The 20878-nt window shown below is 36.9% G+C and overlaps 2 protein-coding genes across 4 annotated transcripts in view; both read left to right on the top strand.

Moving 5' to 3' along the window:
- The window catches only part of cdkn3 (cyclin-dependent kinase inhibitor 3), a 32353-nt gene that overhangs the window by 2644 nt on the left and 8831 nt on the right, over window positions 1-20878 (top strand). The window contains exons 5-8 of one of the 2 annotated variants that reach the window (XM_051396067.1): window positions 385-607; window positions 1992-2023; window positions 2175-2278; window positions 2818-3183. In XM_051396067.1, coding sequence (XP_051252027.1) covers window positions 385-607; window positions 1992-2023; window positions 2175-2278; window positions 2818-2907 — 449 coding nt within the window. In that variant the 3' untranslated portion in view covers window positions 2908-3183. Of the gene's footprint in view, window positions 1-384; window positions 608-1991; window positions 2024-2174; window positions 2279-2817; window positions 3184-20878 lie in introns of those variants that run through there. The other variant, XM_051396068.1, reaches the window with a different exon arrangement.
- LOC127361412 (interferon-induced very large GTPase 1) lies at window positions 8696-19047 on the top strand. 2 transcript variants are annotated; one of them, XM_051396002.1, is made up of 9 exons: window positions 8696-8914; window positions 9036-9635; window positions 10271-10311; window positions 11693-11801; window positions 12511-12645; window positions 12803-12870; window positions 14266-14385; window positions 14523-14560; window positions 14665-14706. In XM_051396002.1, the coding sequence occupies exons 2-8, from the start codon at window positions 9038-9040 to the stop codon at window positions 14529-14531; spliced, it is 1080 nt and encodes a 359-aa protein (XP_051251962.1). In that variant the 5' UTR covers window positions 8696-8914; window positions 9036-9037; the 3' UTR covers window positions 14532-14560; window positions 14665-14706. The 2 variants fall into 2 exon arrangements, with proteins under 2 accessions (XP_051251962.1, XP_051251961.1); XM_051396001.1 differs by having other exon boundaries at window positions 8722-8914; window positions 14266-14365; window positions 14665-19047.

Raw genomic sequence — 20878 nt, forward strand, 5'->3', positions numbered from 1 at the left:
TAATAATAGCCTTATTCCAGACCTCAAAATCACTTCAGATTCTTTCAGAGAAAATCAATGAAACAAAAAGGAATATATTATCAGTCTGGTGTGATTATCCAAAGGCCAATTTAACACTTTTATGTATTTGTGAAAATACATGATTGGCAGAAAGTGAGCCTCCTGCTTTTAAAGAAGATTATATTTTGTATTCACTGCAGTTACAGTGAAATTAAGTTTAATTCTAGTAATATAAACACTGATACAACCCATACATGTAACATATTCCTGTACTCCTAAAGTGATTGTGTTTTAGTGTAATGAGAGAAAAAGTCTCTAACTTTTAAAGAAATAAACTTGATTTCAGCTGTTTGTAAGTTTAGTTGTTTTCTTTGTCGTTAACAGAGGAGCTCCAGAACCAGGGCGTGCAGGAAGTGTTTGTTTTCTGCACCAGAGGAGAACTTAACAAGTACAGGGTTCCCTCCCTGCTGGACGTCTACCAGCAGCGAGGCTTCACAGTTCACCACATGCCCTTTCCAGACGGAGACGCTCCCGAGCTGACGCAGTGCTGCCAGATCCTCGAGGAGCTGCAGGTCAGCCTCGAGAACAACAGGAGGACTGTGATCCAGTGAGTGAACTGATGCTTATTACTGAGATCCAGAATCAAAGTGCACATATAATTAATTATAAAGAGTATTTTACATTTCCCAGTTTATCATCCTCTTTGTTCTGGATAGAAATGGAACAGAAAATGGCTTCAAACTTTGAAACACTCTCAGTGTTTGATTTATTTTATCTGGCAGTCTAAGCTGCTGTCAAGAGGATATAGTGAAGAGTAAAGCAGTTTAATAAAGACACTGCTGATACTTAATGTTCCCCAGACACTCTATACATGTTAATACCACTAAAATCAGTTGACTACTGACGATGAATCTTCTTTTGTTGTTTAATATATAGTATTTTCATATAGTGGAGCACATTTATACATAAATACATAGATTAAACAACTGAACAGAAGGTAAGCCTTCTGTTTCTCTTCCTAAAATATTAAACATCCCTCATTCCAAAGATGCAAAAGAGGGTTTAAATAACAAACAAACTGTGTGAGAAGATGAAGTAGAGATAATAAAGAGTGTTTACATGACAAATTATCATTAATATATAACAATGTATTGCTGCCACCATAGGTTCAAATATTTGTTTAATTTCTCTTTAGATTTTGAGAACTTTCTTGTTTTAATGAGATAAGGCAGTATGTTAATATAATAAGAAATGTTTCTCTTTTTGAGGAGAAAAAATTAGTTTGTGTAATTACATCTAAAACATAAAATTAAAAGAAAGGTTTAGAAAGGAGTAATGATGAGAAGTAGTAACATCAAAAATATCTGCTAAGTTTCTCGTTAAAATGTGAACAAGATTCTTTTTTATGTTTTAACAAACTGAGCAAATATTTTGTGCCATGGTGGCAGTACTCTGTCAGAGGATTATGAAATTAAAGGAAACTTTTTTTTATTCTAATTATTACTGAAGTAAAATGCTCCACGTAAACCGAGCTACTGCCAACAGCAGTAAAAGGTCACTAGGACATGTAAAATCTATTGAAAGGGCCCCGAGAGGCTCTTGAATCCCCAAGTGAGCTGATGAAGCTGCTCACCAGGCAACAAGGAGAAACTGGTTGGACTCACTTAATGTATGAATGTGAATGTGAAGCAGGGTATTTCTAACCAAGCATGCAAACTTAAAAACTATCCCCCGGACGAGTAAAGATTAAAAATAGACATGGATACAGCCATACTTTCTGTGACGAACACATCCTTTTGTGTTTTTAGTATCTGAAGTATTTTTAAACCTTTGAAGTGCCAGACAGCCCTAGAGAACCAGAGTACATCTCACCACAAAGACATCTATTTTCTGTCACGCCTCGGGACACCTCTTATTACACAACTTAACAATTTGCTTCCAGCTTTCAGCAATTGATGGGATTTTTGACTTTTTTTCCCTTCCTCCTTCAGCTGTTACGGAGGCCTCGGACGCTCTGGATTAAGTAAGAATATTTTACCATTTGTTCCATAGATCAATGTGTTTACCTATTATATTTGATTTTCTAACAAGGTAATTTCATCTTTTATAAAAGTTTGACCTCTCTGATCAGTTGACTTCACTGCTCTGGCCGTCTCATGTTTTCTTCTGTTCAGTCGCCGCCTGTCTGCTGCTTCAGCTCTCTGTTACAATGACGGCAAACAAAGCCATCGAAATCCTCCGGGAGCACAGAGGAGGAGGAGCGATACAAACGGTGAAGGTGAGAGGTTACATCTCTTCCTCTCTGAATCTCTTGAGCCTGATTTATCAAATTATATTAGCCTATGACAGATATATCTGTACATGCCAGCCAGTAAAGTTTAATACAGAAATGAGAAAGGTATGTTTGTGATCATTTAGAAATGGTGTCCCTATAAGTTTGTCCACCAGAGAGTGCTAATATGTTTGTTTGGTTTGTTTTTTTTAACTATAAAATGTTCCTTCTCTACATCACTCAGTTACAGTTCTTTATTAACCTAATTTAATGTGACCTTTTGTTATAAATAATAATAAAGTGAAAAACTAATATTCCTTTAAAAATTTGCTGTTAGTGTTAGTTTGAGAAATCCAGTATTGGTCAGGCTCTGTTGTGAATGTGGAAGTTTCTTGCATTAGAAAAGGGCCCTTACAGGTATAACCTAATCCGTTTAAAACATTTTGCTGCTTGTTCTCTGTGAATTATTGCTCTGCTGTTGCTTTTTGCTCTAATATTTCATTAACAAATATGTTAACTAACAACTTAATTTTATTTTCCCGTAGCAATACAACTTCCTCCATGAGTTTCGGGAACGGTACGCAGCTTACCAAGAGAGCAGAGAGGCGTCTACAGAGCGCTCGGTGTCTCGGTGATCGCTGCTCTTCTCTTCAAATCATGAGCTGTGAAAATATTGATCTCTGCAAACTGTTATTTGTTAGTGATTCTCTCCTGAGTGTGTGATATAATTGTATTCTCTGATGATTGCACTTTAACAGAATACTCTAATATATTGCTTTTTTTCACCCTCATTGTAATCAAATTAAAGACTTGATGAGGAAATCCTGCTGGAGCGTTATTAGTGAGTTTAGAATATGTTGTTTGAATTCATATCACAATTAAAATAATATTGAGGATGTTAACTAAAAAAAGGTCTCCAGTGTATCTGTACTCTATCCTGAATAGTATATTTGAATAGATGGATAAACTGAACAATAGTAACGATATATCCAATTCATGATGGGGGAAACCCATCAACATCTTGCCATGTAGGATATTGTGCATCTCAACATCTTCTGCATTGAGGGGGGAAACCTACAGATCATCCCACTTCCTGACAAACGGACCATGCTGTGAGCACTAGCAATGTTGATGCAGCAGCCTGCCTCAGGTTGACAGAGTACGAACTGGTGCGGGGTTCAGGGGGGCAGATGGAGGCACCACATGGAAGCCATGCATTCAAAAGAGAGCAGAGGGCGGACGGGTGGGGTGGGGGGCAACCAACAGCCCACAGATGGAAAGGTGAGGGGCGTGTAGGAAGAGGAAGGTGCAGGAAGGGAGGGAGGGAGGGTGGGGGGGCTATAATGTGTGGAAATCCTGCACTGTGCTGCCAAATACAAAACAACTGATCACAGCACAAAAAAAGTGCCAACTGAGCTGAGCGTTCCACACGCAAAAAGACTGGCCGTGGTCAAAACTGCAGATAGTACTGTAGACAGCATCATGGATTAGAGACTCTGTACTTTTAACTAAAATAACTCCTCCTACCTCTGAAATCACTAACCAATCAGTGGGCACAAATATTGCTGAGCTGGTGTGTATTGGGACTCTTCAGCCATCTGTTTCTAAACCACAGGTGATGTAGGTTAGAGCCAACACAGCTCATACACAGTAGCTTAATGGTGCTAATTGCTGCCTCCCACCTCAGAGAAAAGTAAAATGTGATAATGTATTAATGAAGTGTAATTTAAAGCCAAAAGATAGATTTTTTTTAACAAAAAATAAAAATATATATTGTTTGAAGCATTATTTTCAGCATGAAGAACAGCAACTGATCAGACTGTCATTATTACGATGATGAAAAATGAAATCTCTTACTGTATGTATTTGATAGAGCAGGTAGTTGCCTTTCAGAGTCCCACAGGAAATTCAAAAAGAACAATGATGCACTCAGCTATTGTGAGAGCAAGAAAAAACAATATTACATAACATTTTCAGAAACTCGTCTGCTGTTGTGCTTGGAGAACTGATCTGTGAAAAACTGAAGAGTTGATCTCGCTGGAGAGATGAAGTGCAGTTTCCCAGCATTCCATGGGAGCCGGTTGAACTTGGAGAAACACATTGAAGTCACTGGTAGAGGAAGCATAACGTGTCCATTCTGTGCAGCTGTTTGTATCAACACCGTAGAAGATCATATTCCTGACAAACACAATGTCCCTTTTCATCGCCTAATGGGATTCAAGGATGGCACTATAGAAACACAGGTGAACTTGTCATCAATATCTGCATGACCTTAGTTGCAAGTGATGAATGTTTCTACCCCTGTTATGATTCAAAGGAGACTACTCCTTTTAAACAGTATCAAAAGCCTGGAGAGATGTATGCTACATGGAAGATTACTCCTGATGAGTCTAAGTTGAGCTACTGGAAATGGTTTGTATGTCGATTTCAAAAGCAACTTAAATATTACTATAAATTAAAATTCCATGGCAGAGGAGAAATTCCCAGTGAATGGAGAAACCATTCAAACCAACAAGAAGCTATGGAAAGTCTGGATTTAATGTACATTTCCAGACTGAGCCAGAAACAACCAAACCAGACTTTATTGAAGGAGTAATATTGAGGATTAAGCCTTTCCAAAATCAGTGAACCTGCATCTATTTATATCTGATCACTACATATTTTAATTGTATTATATAGAAAGAATGAGTTGCAGTGCAACATTTAGGTTTTCTGAAAATGTCCTCAAGCACTATGGAGGCCACTGAACTCAAAAACATGAAAGGTTGTATTTACAGCCACTCTGTCTGTTCTGGTCTAATGCAGAAACATGGCAGTTCAACGTGGCGGACTCCATGTAAGTTAACCTATGTGTTTGTAGATAAAAATTTTAAAAAAGATAACAAAAACACATGATTTCTATATTCAACTGATTATACACTAATGAAAATATACCTATGAACATTATATTGCATTTCTGCCAATAGATCCTCCTAAATGTTACATACTGGACCTTAGAGCAATGAGAGTAAGAGGATGACATCTCAACCCAAAAAGTGTTAAGAATATGCATAATGTAAGCATGAAAATATTACTTTGCCCTGTTGGTAATCCATTCTCCCGATCTCTCTCCCTCCTGTCTCCAGCAGGGTACCAGGGACTGAAGGATGGAAGCCCTGCATGAGCCTGCTGGAATTTGCTTGAGGTTAAATACAGGATTTGGGTTAGGCTCAGGGGGGCTGAGAGCTAGCGCTGGACATTGAGAGTGCACTGGAGGTATCTTGTTAATTTTCAAGTCAATGCAATATGCTTCCGTACCTTCGTATCAGGTGAGCAATCCTACATAATAAATAGTTTACACTTTAGAGTAGGGGGTTGCAAAAAGCTTTTTAAATAACTTGTATACATATACATAATTTGTAACAGGTATGTAAGAACTATGATGACACCGATCAGCCATAACATTATGACCACTGACAGGTGAAGTCCATAACAAATTATCTTGTTATCATGGCACCTGTCAGTGGGTGGGCTATATTAGTAGGTTAGTAATGTTAATGAACATTTTGTCCTGTAGTTGATGTGTTAGAAGCAGGAAAAATGGGCAGCGTGAGGATTTGAGCAACTTTATCAAGGGCCAAATTGTAATGGCTAGACGACTGGGTCAGAGGGATGTTCCCGGTCGGCAGTAGTCAGTACCTATCGAAAGTGGCCCAAGGGAGGAAAAGAGGTAAACCGGAGACAGAGTCATTGGTGGCCAAGGCTCAGTGATGCATGTGGGGAGCGAAGGCTGCCCCGTGTGGTCCGATCTAACAGACGAGCTACTGTAGCTCAAACTGCTGAAAGTGAAATTTAAACTATACACTTGAACACATGGAATTTCATAATGCAAGCTTTGATTGATTTCAATTTGGTGTGGAAGTGGGAAGGGGTTTCCTCTATATGTCCGAAAAAAACAGAATGTGAATATCTTGATGCATTGAGGAAATACAGTACTACAAACAGAGAAGTACAATAGGCGAAAATATAAAATTTAAGGATCTATGAAGAATGTTTTCATTTACTTTACTGTAGCTTTGGCTGGGATTGTCCCAGAAACAACAACCAGGGTGCCTTCTCACTAGAGTATTAAGGTAGTTATAATGTGCTGTGCAACCCAGGACTTGTGTCTAACACATTATAATTTTTTAATACTTTATAATTGATGATAACAAAAATGCATAAAGAGTTTTATAAAGCCTTAGGAAATGTTGAACCTTTGGTTGTTGCCATAAAGTCGTCATCATGATGGCTCAGGTCACCTGGTGATTAAACAAAAAAATTAAAGTTGAATGACTGCAAACAAGTGTATCACACAAACCATCAGAACAAACGTTTGTTCTGTAAAATATATGATGACAGAGGTGCATCGTTTTCTTCGTGCATGGTATATAATATTATCATAGTTCAACTGTGACTTTCACTTGCTCTGTTCAAGGAACAAGAAAAGCCTTACCACATCACATTAATTGCTGCTAGATACATTGCTAAATTAGAACTGCATTTATGCGAATAAATACTAGGTTTTCCCTCTTACTCGCCTCAACTTGGTCTTGAATCCCTTGAAATAAAGCTTGAAAAAATTAAATGAATAAAACTAAAATAGAAAAAGCACCACCATACTGCAAACAAAGAGAGTGCAGTGTTTATATTAAACATTTACTTAATTTTATATTGTAAATATTTAATGATCTTTTTAAAATATGGTCTTAAACCAGACTATATGTTGCCCAAAATCCTGGTCTAGTTAAAATGACATCTATTATTATAGAGACTACGTTTTGTTGCAAGTCTTCAGTGTTGTCAGTGGTTTGTGCTCATTTTGTGATGTTATGCTGAGCTGAGAAACTCTGCATGCACATTACTCTTAATTACAAAAAGAAAAGTGAAAGTATAACTGCCCTGATTTCCCCTAAACCATGTGACTTTAAGGAAAGCCTTTCTCTCTATATATGTATGTGGGGACAGGAAGTATTTCTGAGAAGACCGTTACATCTACACAGACAACGCAGAGCTAAGGAAACGCGTAACAAAAGGTGAGTTTATGTAACACTACAGTGCTTTCGTGTATAGACTTAAAGTACAGAATGTAAATAAATATAGGAAACATGAAGATTTTATTTAACACGACTTCACTTGAAAGAATTTCTAGAAATCTCTGTCTAGCGCTACGTAGACGCGCATAATAATTATAATGTTATAAACAGAGTGTGGCGCCTAGTGTTATTACATTTTGCTGTCGTTTATGGCCACACCTCTCCTCTGCAGGGCAGAGAGCAGGACTCAGCTCCCTAATAATGAATAATGCTGTGTACATGTGGTCCAAGGGTTTATTGTCTTTATTCTTGAAATGTAATATTATTTCTGACACCTGGACTTTATTCTCCAAATGCAAAATTATAAAAAAATATCTTCTCTCTTTCTGTCTCTCTCTCTCTCTCTCTCTCTCTCTCTCTCTCTCTCTCTCTCTCTCATATTAATGTGCATTTGCAGTGATTGTTGTATTTGACTGAATGACTTTTTCTTACAACTGTGTAAAGATGACAAAGGTCTTTTAAACATTTTAAAATTATATTTCATAAACTAAGATGGGTAGCAAACCAAATATGTTGTATGCTAATCCTATATATATATATATTTCTTACATGGCAGATGAGATGCAGGAGAGTGCAGCCAAAGCCCAGGTAAAGGCAAATATTTTTACCTACATTAGTTATTATCTTACAGCATTTTTGTGTAATTTAACAGTCTTCCTTTTTTTGATTCAACTTTAGTGTAATTGTCATTACACAAGTACAAGTACTAGACAACAACATTGAGTTAAGCATCTAACCAGCAGTGCGAAGCAGTAAAGTCTGTCTGATAAATGCTTGTTCATGGTTTTCTTCTACAGACCACACAGACTTACTGATCTGCCTCATCTTGAAATGCAGAAGATGCATTCAATATACTTTACATAATGGAAACTTATGTAAAGCATTTTATGTAAAATAAAAAGAAACATAGTCTCTGTAATAAAACAGAGAGAAAAAGCCTGACTGACTGAATGCTCAAGTAGCCTAAAAATACATATTTTGGCTACTAACCACTGCTCTCAAGGAGTTACTTGTCCTTTGCAAAAACAGTTGTACATTTGCCTTAAAAGTGAGCAGTGGAGGTTAATATGTTACTCAGAAAAATTGTTTTGTTGCCTTATTATCTATCTATCTATCTATCTATCTATCTATCTATCTATCTATCTATCTATCTATCTATCTATCTCCCGTTTGACATTGGATGAACCCGTTAAGAGTGAATTTTTTTCTTCTTTTTACTTTGATACAGTCTCACTTGCATTTGGTGATATAAATTCCTTTACAGTGCTCTCATTTTATATGCTATTAATGTAACACTGTTGTTCATCTTCAATATACATTTATATTTATGCGGTTTCCTTGGTTTTGGGTTTGCAATCATAATCTCAGTCGTTCTAACCTGGAGAACTAATTCCAAAATAAAATTACCTGTTCTCTCAGTTTAATCTAGGGAATGAAACTGGTGAAGCTCAACACTCAGAGAAGAATGATGCAAGCACTGGAGGAGAGTCTGAAATCAAGTCTGTACCATCTGCAACCAGTGAGAAAGGTAATAGTTTAATCAAGAATGGATAGTACAGTAACATGTCAGTGCATTTCTACAAACTCTGTACATTGCGTTGTTTTAGTCATTACTGCACTTAACATATTGATGTTACTCTCTGTTTCAGTGATGCCGAAACTGACACTTGTGTTGATTGGTGACACAAATTCCACTGAGATTGGATCAAAAAACCTCTTAATTGACCATGACGAGCAAACAAATATTGAACAGTTTTCATCCAAACTGTATGATTTATGTGGTCGACACTTCTATGTCATTAACATGCTTGGTCTACAAAATATTGACAAATTCCCATTTAATCAGGGAATTCATGCCTTTCTCTTACTGTTACCAAATGGTCAGCATAACAGCCAGTACAGTTCAGGAGTGCAGTGGTTAGAAAAAGCCTTTGGGAAAGGATCAGTTGCTTATTTAATGACAGTTGTGACTCATGCGTCAGATGAAAAATGTGAAAGTGCATTGACAGACCTGAAAGCCAACAGCAGTTTTGATGAAAAAAGATATCAAACATGTACAAAAGGTATGATGGATGAAAAAGAGATAATCGCTCTGTTGGAAAAAATAGATGTCATGGTCTCTGAAAATGATCCACACTGCTACACTGGACTGATGTGTAATAAAAATAAAGAGCAGGAAGAACATCTAGACCACAAATCCCACGAAGAAGAGAGGATTGATTCCTCTGTGTTTCAGCAAAATCAAACAGGTGAGATTTTAATGTTGGCATTCAAAGATGACACTATGACTGTTGATACACAAGATAATGTGGAGAGAACAGAGCTTCCTAGTGAGTTTCAGCTCAGCTGTTCTCACAGTGTGGTTTTCTGCAGCACAAGGCAGCTGTTTTCAGAAAAAAAGCTCTAAGAACCCACTGTACACTTCCTGCTCAACACCAAACAACACAGTTAGTGATTGGCTGTTGAACATAGTGGACAATTTAACAGCTAAAGAGCCAGATATTTCCCTCCGAAGTAGTCTTTCTACCAGCTGCCTGGTCCACGTGCAGTAATTGTGGAAGTAATTTTGATCACAGAGGCAACGCAAAGCATCACTGGATCATTTGAAAATACAAGAAATTAATTTACTGTTGTGTGAAAAAGAACTACAGATTTGTAAAACAAATCTGAGAATCACAATTAGCATTTGCCAACGAAACTGAGGAAAACTGTAAAGCATCAGTGTTTTTTTCTGACCTGCCAGGGGCGATATTGTGTCCCTAATAATGCCCCCCTGGAAAAAAAGACATTGAACAGATTTTGCACAAATTTGCTAAATGTAATGAACATAGGATGGTTAGCTAATACAACTGCACAATCTGCTTTTTCTTAAATTATCTTGCAGTAGAAGAGATGGAGGAGAATGCAATGGAAATCAAGGTAAAGGTAAGATCTTTTAAAAAACCTTCATGAATGATCATTACATAGAGAGGCATTTATTTTCTAAAACTACCTGTAGTAGTCAAGGATCAAAAACCAATCTGCATGTTGCTGTATAGAATAGATACATTCGGTTATAATAATTTCTATTTCTTTCCCTTATATGTATCATATTCACTTTTCTCAATAAACCACAGTTACCATTAACTATATAAACAAACTGTTCAAATCACACTACAACTACAACTGTACTCATATAAGTCTGTATGACTAGAGACAATTGTTTTCATTGGCAAAGCTAAATGATGGTATAAACTTAAACAATAGCATTTCCGCATTTCTTTCCTTCAGATAAATAATATTACATAAAGGGTTAATGCATCTTAAAACAGACAATGAACTGTAGGCTTTTCCCTTTCATAAACATAAAATGAATAAATTAATGTCCATTAGTAGCCAACTTCAGTAAACACACACTCAGGACACATTTAGCTGAATGCTCTGTGATGACACATAATGAGCCAACTGCAATATATAAACCTTTCACAATACTCTCACATCACTCGTTTTTTCTTTCATGTGATATCTTTCTTTTTTCAAAAAAAAAAATTGAACAGTGTAAATCAAACCAAAAAGAAGTTACATGAAATCAGTCTACAAATACATGTTCAATGATTTCCCCCTCACAAATGCAAAAAGTCTATCTGTTGGTTACAGTTGGGAAGAAGCTTTCAGTAGTACCTGTGTACAATGTTCAATAAACAGTCTTTGATTCTGTTTGGAATTATATATAATATATATTATTTCTGTTTAAATATAACCATCTATGGATGCCTGGTTAGCTCACATGGTAGAGCTGGCGGAGTCCTTGCTGCTGCGTGTCATCCCCTCTCTCTCTACCCCCCTTTCCTGTCTATCTTCAGCTGTCACTATCAATTAAAGGCAATAAAAGACCAAACTTTTTTATTTTTTAAAATAAATATAACCTTCTATATCTATACATAGGAGTAGCAATATGCTCAAACTGATTTCTAATAAAAGCATGAGTGCACATTCTATCAGATGTAGAGATCCCATTAATAGTAGGGGGACATTTAAAATAGTACATCAAGGTGTATGCTTTATGTTATAGACACTTTACTATTAGGTATTGACTTGTCACACTTCCGATGAGAAATGTGAATATTATATTTGTCCAAGAAAATCTCTCAGTTATACAATTCCCCATTTACATTCAAAAGTTAGTTTACCGTATTTATTCTTCACACCTAAGATCTCTTGACTCATGTAACAATAGCGTCAGCTATGATCTATGGTGTAAGATGTTTTGGTTGGGCTTACAAATTTCTGGACTAACCTGTAATAGCTATAAATTATGTAAATCTAGGGTCTTCCAGTGATTGAACCTACAGATGTTAAAGACTCGGAAAGGAACGAAGACAACACAGGAGGAGAGTCTGAAAACAAGTCTGTGCCATCTGCAACCAAGGAGAAAGGTAACGTTTTAATGAAGAATGGAATTTTTTTTACATTTTGAGTAGAGGAGATGAATCACGTGGGACAGTGAATGCACACATCATATTGGCAAATACCTCTTTGTTAAAATGTTCGTAATGCCCATGTATAAAATGGACTTAAAAACATAATGTATGTTTATAGTTTTAAGCACTCATAAATATTCACAATGCTTTATAACAACAATCACAACACATTATAAAGCATTTCATAATGACTTATAAGGGCAAGTATCATAATACTTCATAATTGCTGATCACCCAATGGCATTTATTTGCCAGAATGATAGTGTGTTATTATTCTCATAGTAATACATTATAATCATTTTATAAGGCATTTATTTATGATTATAATATCTTACAATTATGTTTTTTGGGGGAAAGAAATGTCCATCAAAATAATTAGAAAGTTAGTACTCAATTTCTCTTATGACCCAATAAACAAATAAATAACATTAACAACATCCTGTGTCTTGTTGTTGCATAAATGTAAGCATATAGTATTCTCCCTACTGTTGCCTTGCCCCCTGTGTTCTTTTTGCCATACCATGTTACTTTGCGATTTCTCCATCCCAGGTCATCAAATACCGACGCTTTGTCCCGCTCCCGCTCCGTTTCATAAAGATGCACAAGGCACCCTTTAGCATTTGTTTCAACTAATATCTGATGTTTGATGGCTTTGACCCTTCAGCAGGAGAGGCTGATGAAGTTAAAGAGGTCAGCAATGAAAGCAGCAGTAACATGACTGAGCAGTCTGTGGAGGAGAGTGGTGCAGTGAAGGACGCTGGTCCAACATCTCAGACTGTTTCAACGGTGACCAAAGAATGTGAGAAATACTCTTCCTTTTATTGTTGTATTGCATTTTGTTGTAATGCATATTGTTGAACAATTAACTTTTTGAATACACATTTATGCAAATAAATCTTCTTCACCTGGAATAGTTCACTGACCAAAAACTATTTATTTTATGTTTGATCCTGCAATCTGCTTGTTGTTACATTATCCTGCAGTGGACAAGCTGGATGAGAACACAGAAAAAACAGAGGTCAAGGTAAGATCATTCGGTCCTCAGTTTTCATTGTCACACAGAAGCTTCAATTCAGCTAGCTCTCTTCCTCTCAGCAAATTAAAACAATGCATTAGAGACCTACAAAGTGCTGTGCCTTTTGGGGGTGTGGCTTCAACACTGACTAGAGTGATTGACAGACTGTCCATAGCAGGGTTGCAGGAACAGCGAGCTGGTAGTCAGGGCTAATGAGGAGCTGCTCTCAGTCTCTCTGTGTGCGCAGTAGAAACACAGAGAGTCTGCTGGAGCTTTTACAGTCATTAAAAGGACAACTATGGCTGTTTGTAAATGTACAACGGTATCTTTGTTGTAGCTTTAACTGTCTGGTATGTCTGTCTGTGGGGACTGCTAGTGTGTGAGATCAAGGTAAAGATTGCAGTCCGGTGGCTCTACTGCAGTCCAAACCATTGCAAAAAAATACAAATATTAAGTAGACAAGCACAAACTAGCATAAATGCCTGTGAAATGTTTGCGTCTCGATCAGTATACATTTAAAAATGAATGCAGTGGTTTCACAGACTCTTTCTTTCACAGAGGTGGGCTGCCCTCCGATTAGAGGTCGTTAACGCTCTTTTTTTTAATATGTATATATGTCATGATATAAAGTAGTCCCAAAAAGAAACAGTCAACTCGATCAGCATTGGCCTTACAATGTTCAGGGTAAATTGTTTCATCACAGTATAGTCATATGATTTAGTCTACAGTGTCATAACCCGGCTCCTAGGCCATGACACAATAGATGGGAAGAAATTTGTGAATTTATTATAGTAACTTAAACAACTGAGGTAATAAATACAAATGTGAAGTGTGTCAGTCAGTAACATCAGTAATGTAAATGTGGATGTGTGAGCAATATGATGTGTAAATGTAGTCAAGTGAAAACAAAGCAAAAATCAAACAAAAGCGGGGGAACGTGCTTCTGCTGGCGGGGATGCAGCCAAATGAGAGAGACCAGAGCAAAGCTGGGACAGGGTTTTTATCCTTTAGGAGCGCCTGACCCAGGTGCTCCAAATCCATACGCTGCTGATGGTACACACAGAAAAAACAATAACTGGTCCACCACATCAGCACATCAACATGTTAGACAGGGACCGTCACAACAGCTCAAAAACAGGGTGGAGTACCACTTCAATGCTACATACGTTTTATAGCGTTCATCTGCCTTTTGAGTTTAGACTTGGACAGAGTTTGACTCCATGAACCTCTTGGTTGGACACATGGATGAGTTGAAAACATTTTTGCAGAATACTTTACTTTCTTCTTTCTCAAGTATTTTTTCTTGCTTTTATTTTTGGTGTTGTTGTATTCTGAACTCTCTCAATAGTTTCTTAATTTAAATAAGTATAATGTAGTGGGCTAAACAATTTGTTCTTTTCTCAGTGTAATCCATTTATTGAACTTGAAGATGTTGAACACACAGAAAAGACAGTAGGAGGAGAATTGGAAATCAAGTCAGACCCATCTACAACCAACGAGAAAAGTAACATTTTAATGAATTATGTAATTGCACAATAACACAAAACAGTCAAATTTATAATTTATGCTTATAACATTCAAAATTGCAGAAGAACAAAATAAAAATGTATTGGTTCAATAGCAGATTGCGTTCTTATAATGAAATCATTATCCTACTGCAGGAACCCTAAATATGGAAATGAGTGGAAAGATGGATAAGGTAAGAGACTCGAAATTTAATTCTTAAGACCTTTAGGAATATTTACTCTATATCATATTATATGTCATTGTCATATTTTAAATACAATAAATATTTACTTACAGCAGTCAGTGAAGATTTCAGAAGAAATCAACATAAAGAAACAAAGAGAAACTGAAACACTCCTTTGCAGACTTCACCTTCAAGACAAAAGTCAACAGAAGTTGACTCCAACAGATTTCCTTAAAATAGGTCCACCTATGAAACAGGACCATGGGACATGTGAGAAACATCTAGCTCATACTTTTCTTCAGAAGTTGATGATGTTAGACTACAGAGCCAGATATATTCCTGTCAGACAAGACAGTGCAGAGGTTAGCCACGCAAATCCTATACCAGAGGTTGACACAACTGAGACAGAAGAAAATGACATAGATGCTCTTTTGAGCACCAGTGTAGACTCTGATCAATCAAAACAGACACGTGTGCATCCAATGGATGTTCAAATGGCAGTATTTCACTGTTCAGACAGCTTTTTTAAGCAGAACATGATTATGAAGCTATCACAATGTCAGTATGCCTTACCTTTACTTGTTCCTGACCCAGTCACAATGGATATTGACTGTCCTCTGTGGACATTCAGACAAATAAGAAAAACATGGAAGATAACTCAAATCAAAGATGATTCAAAAATGATCACCATGAAGAGCATGCCCATCTGTAAAGCTGAGACACCAATGGTGTCATTTTTCCGTCTGGGGTCACTATCTCTGTCTAAATCTCAGCTGATGAACACTTTGATCAATGACCGTCACAGCACCTTCTTCCACAGAAACTGCCCAGGTAGCACCAAGTCTTGTCATTTAATGGAAGGAGTAGTAGAGATTGCCTGGTACTGCCCTGCTGGAAAACCCAATGATGCCTTCACTGACTGCATTGCTTTCTGTAATCTTCATGGTGATGCTCTGTTGATTGAAAAACAGCGTGACATACTGACTGAAAAATCTTCAGTCAATGTTGTTCTGGTACCAACTCTGGAAAAAAGCCATCACAGTAGAAATGTTATCTCAGCCCTTCTCAAGTCTCCAAAGCCTCTCATTATTCTCACTGCTGATGATGATTGTGGTGCAGTTCAGATGAAGAAAGGAAAATACAAAATGGGTCTAAAAGACAGAAGCCAGTCAGATATTTCTGATGAACTAAAAGGAATCATTGGAAAGATTTTGTCTGAACCACCTGCATCCTTCCAGCTTGAAACCATGACTGAGGTCTCTGGAATCAGAGTGGATGAAAATGACACAGTCTGCAACAAAGGGAAATCTGCTGCAAAGAAAATGGTGGATTTGCTTCAGGGGATGGATGTTTCAAAGATCAAAGATAAATTCCTCCCATGCCAAGGCCAACTTTGGCATGAGTGGGGCAGAATAAACAAAGAACTGTATCACCTCAAAGGAAACATTGAGAATGAGAAATGTAAAAAGCAAAATGAACTGAAGAGAATAAGACAGGATCAATGCTCTGCTTCCCCTAGTAAACTGATAAAGGTGTTCATTGAAAGCCTCTCATCTTTGCCACCAACAGACAAAGAGTATTTCCTTAAATGGACTCAGATCTTGATAGATGCCCTCTCCGCAGACGATCTCTCTTTAATTCTCCAAAACTATGATGAAAAGTGGTCTGAGCTTGTGGTTTTGAAAGAGAAGCATGACAAATCTGATCATCTAAAAAACAAGCAAACTGAGCTCGATCAAATATCAAGAAAACTACAGTCAGCGACTTTTGGCTTGGAGCACATGTTTAGAGAAATGGGACAGATCTATGAAGCCCATGCATTTCTGCAGAAACAAACAAAGATGGAACGGACTGACTGGTCTAAATACCCTGAGCTGGCTGCAGAGCTGATGATAGCAGGACACCCAATGGAGCTGATGGATGGTGATGCAGGTCATGTGCCTTTAACATGGATCTCCAGTCTTTTAGATGAAGTCATCAAGAAACTGGGTGACAAAAAAGTTTTTGTTTTGTCAGTTTTGGGTGTACAAAGCAGTGGAAAATCCACAATGCTGAATGCAATGTTTGGGTTACAGTTTGCAGTGAGTGCTGGTAGGTGCACCAAGGGTGCCTTCATGCAGCTAGTCAGAGTGTCAGAGGAGATCAAGAAAGACTTTCAGTTTGACTATGTTCTAGTGGTGGACACTGAAGGACTGCGTGCTCTTGAGTTGGCAGGTAACGCCTCTCTTCACCACGACAATGAACTGGCAACATTTGTTGTTGGTCTGGGAAACATGACATTGATCAACATCTTCGGAGAGAATCCAGCTGAGATGCAAGATATTCTGCAGATTGTTGTTCAGGCTTTCATGAGGATGAAGAAAGTTAAACTTTCTCCAAGTTGTGTGTTTGTTCACCAGAATGTTACAGATATTGCAGCTGCAGAGAAAAACATGGATGGAAAGAGACGCCTGCAAGAAAAATTGGACCAGATGGCCCAACTAGCAGCCAAAGAGGAGGTTTGTGATGCTGAGTGCTTCAGTGACATCATTGCTTTTGATGTACAAAAAGATGTAAAATACTTTGCCCAGCTATGGGAGGGAAGTCCACCTATGGCTCCTCCAAATCCAGGTTACAGTGAGAGTGTTCAAGAGCTGAAGAACTTCATCCTCTCTAAAGCTTCACAGTCTGCTGGGATTAGTCTCTCACAGTTCAAAAGCAAAATTCAGGACCTGTGGAAGGCCCTGTTGAACGAAAACTTTGTTTTCAGTTTCAAAAACACACTTGAAATTGCAGTGTACAGAAAACTTGAGGTCCAGTATGGGAACTGGACCTGGGCCCTGAGGAGCAAAATGTTGACCATTGAAAACCAGCTTTATACAAGAATAGAAAATGGAAAACTTGACAATGTCGAGCGCAGTTGTCTTCAAACGGAAATGAAGAAAACATATGAAAAGATCAAAAAAGATATGACAACATATTTTGATGACAACAAAGATAAAGAAATGTTGGTTCAGTGGCGAGGCCGATTTGAAAGCAAAATCAAAGAGTTTTATGATGAACAAGTGAATGGAGTTCAGAAAAAACTGGAAGAAATTATCCAGCAGAAGAATGCTCGTAAAAAACTTGATGATAAGAAGACAGAGTTTGAGAACAAGCTGCTAGAAAAGAGCAAAGAGCTCGCTCATCAGTTAAAAGACAAGGCAAAAGATGAAGAGGAACTTAAAAGGCAGTTTGACTCTGTTTGGAGTGGCTGGGTTAATGAACTAACTGCAGACACAAAACCTTTTCAGGACATCAGCTATGACAAAGATGAGTCAGATATCCTTGAAGAGCTTGGTATTGAATGGTCTCTCATAAATGAATCCAAGAGCAGTGGCCGTTACAAAAACATATCAGAGGTTGGAGATTATTTTGATTATATAATCCCCCCAAAGCATCAAGAATTTTGTGACACAAGCCAAAAATCCCAAGATGATATGAGGGAAAACAAGAACCCAATAGTGCAACAAAGATATTCATGGTGGATGTCTTTCAAAAAGATGTTGGGATTTTCAAGACAAAAAAAGGAAAAACATACATCAGGGACTTCTTTACCATATGATGAACAGCAACTGATCAGATCCCTCATTGATGATGTTGAACAACATAACCTAGACATAATTAAGCGTAAACCTGTAGCTACAAGAGGCTACAGTCAAACATACTTGCAAGAAGTGGCCAAAAATGTAAAAGAAAGTGTGAAAGAATTTGAAACAAAGAGGAAATATGCTCTGAAGAAGGAGTTTACAGTTGATCTCTTACTGTATGTATTTGACAGAGCAGGTAGTTGGCTTTCAGAGTCCCACAGGAAATTCAAAATGAACAACGATGCACTCAGTTATTTGAAAAGCAAGAAAAACCAATATTACAACATTTTCAGAAGCTTCTGCAAAGGAAACTCGTCTGCTGTTGTGCTTGGAGAACTGATCTGTGAAAAACTGAAGAGTTCAGCTGTTGAGGCTGTCTGTAACAAGACTGCCATTGATCTCGCTGGAGAGATGAGGTGCAGTTTCCCAGCATTCAATGGGAACAGGTTGAACTTGGAGAAACATGTGTTGAAGTCACTGGCAGAGGAAGAGGACTTTAATGGCTATATCACCTACATCCGACACCCAAGGAGGCAAGTAGAGACTTTCATAAAAGAAGAAGTAAAGAAATACATCTTCACAGAGAACAAAGATAAAGCAGGAAATATGCTCAAGAAAAATGTTGAAGACACCAAACAACTTGTAAGTCGAGCTTTATTTACTGCAACAGAGAAAGTCAAAACTCCAGAAAAGCAGATACGGACATGTGGGTGGAGGAATTTTCCAGTTTGCTAAAAGATGAGCTAACATTTGACACCATTAGTTGTCAAAACTTCAGGGACATAAACAATTTTGACTTTCTTAAAGAAGAGATTGAGAAAGGCCTTAAATCCATCATGGAAGAGATGAGCAACATCTCACTGGATAAGATGAAGGAATTCAGACTGAAGCCTGATCAAATCCTCATCGATCAGCTGTGCAAGTGCTGCTGGGTAACGTGTCCATTCTGTGCAGCTGTTTGTACCAACACCTTAGAAGATCACAATCCTGATGACCATAGTGTGCCTTTTCATCGCCCCTATGGGGTCAATGGTTGGCACTTCAAAAACACAGTGGAACTGGACATCTGTTTCTGCACAACAAATGTTGCAAGTGATGAAAGGTTTTACCCTGATGGAACTAAAGAAGAGTTATTTCCCTATAAACAGTACCGAACTGCTGGCCCAAGGTTTGCTAACTGGAGCATCACCCCTGATGGCTCTAAGCTGAGCTACTGGAAATGGTTTGTATGTCGATTTCAAAAGCAACTTGAAGATCACTATAAATTAAAATTCTGTGGCGAAGGAGAAATTCCCAGTGAATGGAGAAACCACAGTAAACAAGAAGCTATTGAAAGTCTGGATGAACTGTACAATCTGTAGTGACCCAGAAACAACAAAACTTTACTCAAAGTAACAGAAGAACTGTTCAAAGGAATTAGTTTTTGATTTAAGAAAGGAATAAATGAATTTTATTTTTTATTTTTATTTTGGACAGTAATGTAAGCTATGATTTGACTTTTGATTTCACTTTTACTTTTATATTTTTTACTTTTATATAAAAATCTCATCAAACAGACATATTATTGTTTTAAGTTGTTATGAATTTCTTATAAAATACTGATGAGAAGGATATTTTTAATCATTCCAGATGTTTGTGTTTTTTAATACAAGATACATGATTATTTACAGTTTGACTTACAGTTGTTTAAAGCTTAAAAAACAAAGAAGGATGTTGAGCTGAGCTGAGACATGTTTTCAGAGGTGTTTATAGTTTCATTGATTTAAAATAAGAAATGTCAGCCATATTTTACCTTTTTCCTATAGTACAATTCTCATTTATATAACAGGCAACACAAGTTTTGTAGTTTTGATAAAAGTTGTATATTATCTGTGTTAACTGTGTTTGAGGGGTTTTGAAAGAATGAATGTAAAGTAAGTAATAGATAGGATGAGTCATGCAGTGGATGTTTGTATATCTATGAAACTTTCAACAAAATGGGAAACAGTTGTGACAAATTGAAATTTTTTTTAAACATTTTTTATTTACAAATTTTATTTTTGCTAACCTTTTAGTTGCTTCTGTCATCCAACTCATCTGAAAATATTTTTTAAAGGTAACACAAACATCTTCATCTTGATATTTTGGTTTTGATATTATTGTTTCCTCAGTTTAAATGTTTTTAAAGAATTTGTTGATTGATTTTTTTGATTCTTTTGTTTGTATTCAATGATTCTTAAAGTTTACAAAATTTAAATGCTCTTGTTTTTCCCAAATTGGAAATTTTTTTTTTTTTTCTTAATTAGACTTCTTTTAATGTTACGGTATATTGATATCTCTGTCTTTGTGTATTTTTTTTTTCCTGTAATAATAAACTAATCACATGGTCATTAGAATTGAAACCTAACAGAAGAACTATTGAAAGGAATTAGTTTTTGATTTAAGAAAGGAATGAAGGAGTTTTAAGATTGTCTTATCTTGAGGACAGTGGTGTAAGCTATGATTTGACTTTTTTTGACTTTTTGATTATACATCTCATCAAACAGATGTTATTGTTTTTTTTATGATTTTTTTAAGATACATGATGAGAAGGTTATTTTTATTCATTCCAGATTTTGTGTTTTTCTTACAAGATATTTGATGACTTACATTTGACTTACAGTTGTTTAAAGTTTAAAGAACAAAGAAGGATGTTGAGCTGAGACATGTTTTCAGAAGCGTTTATAGTTTAATTGATTTA

This window comes from Dicentrarchus labrax, unplaced genomic scaffold (genome assembly GCF_905237075.1).
Source record: "Dicentrarchus labrax unplaced genomic scaffold, dlabrax2021, whole genome shotgun sequence".
Taxonomy (NCBI): Eukaryota; Metazoa; Chordata; class Actinopteri; family Moronidae; genus Dicentrarchus; species Dicentrarchus labrax.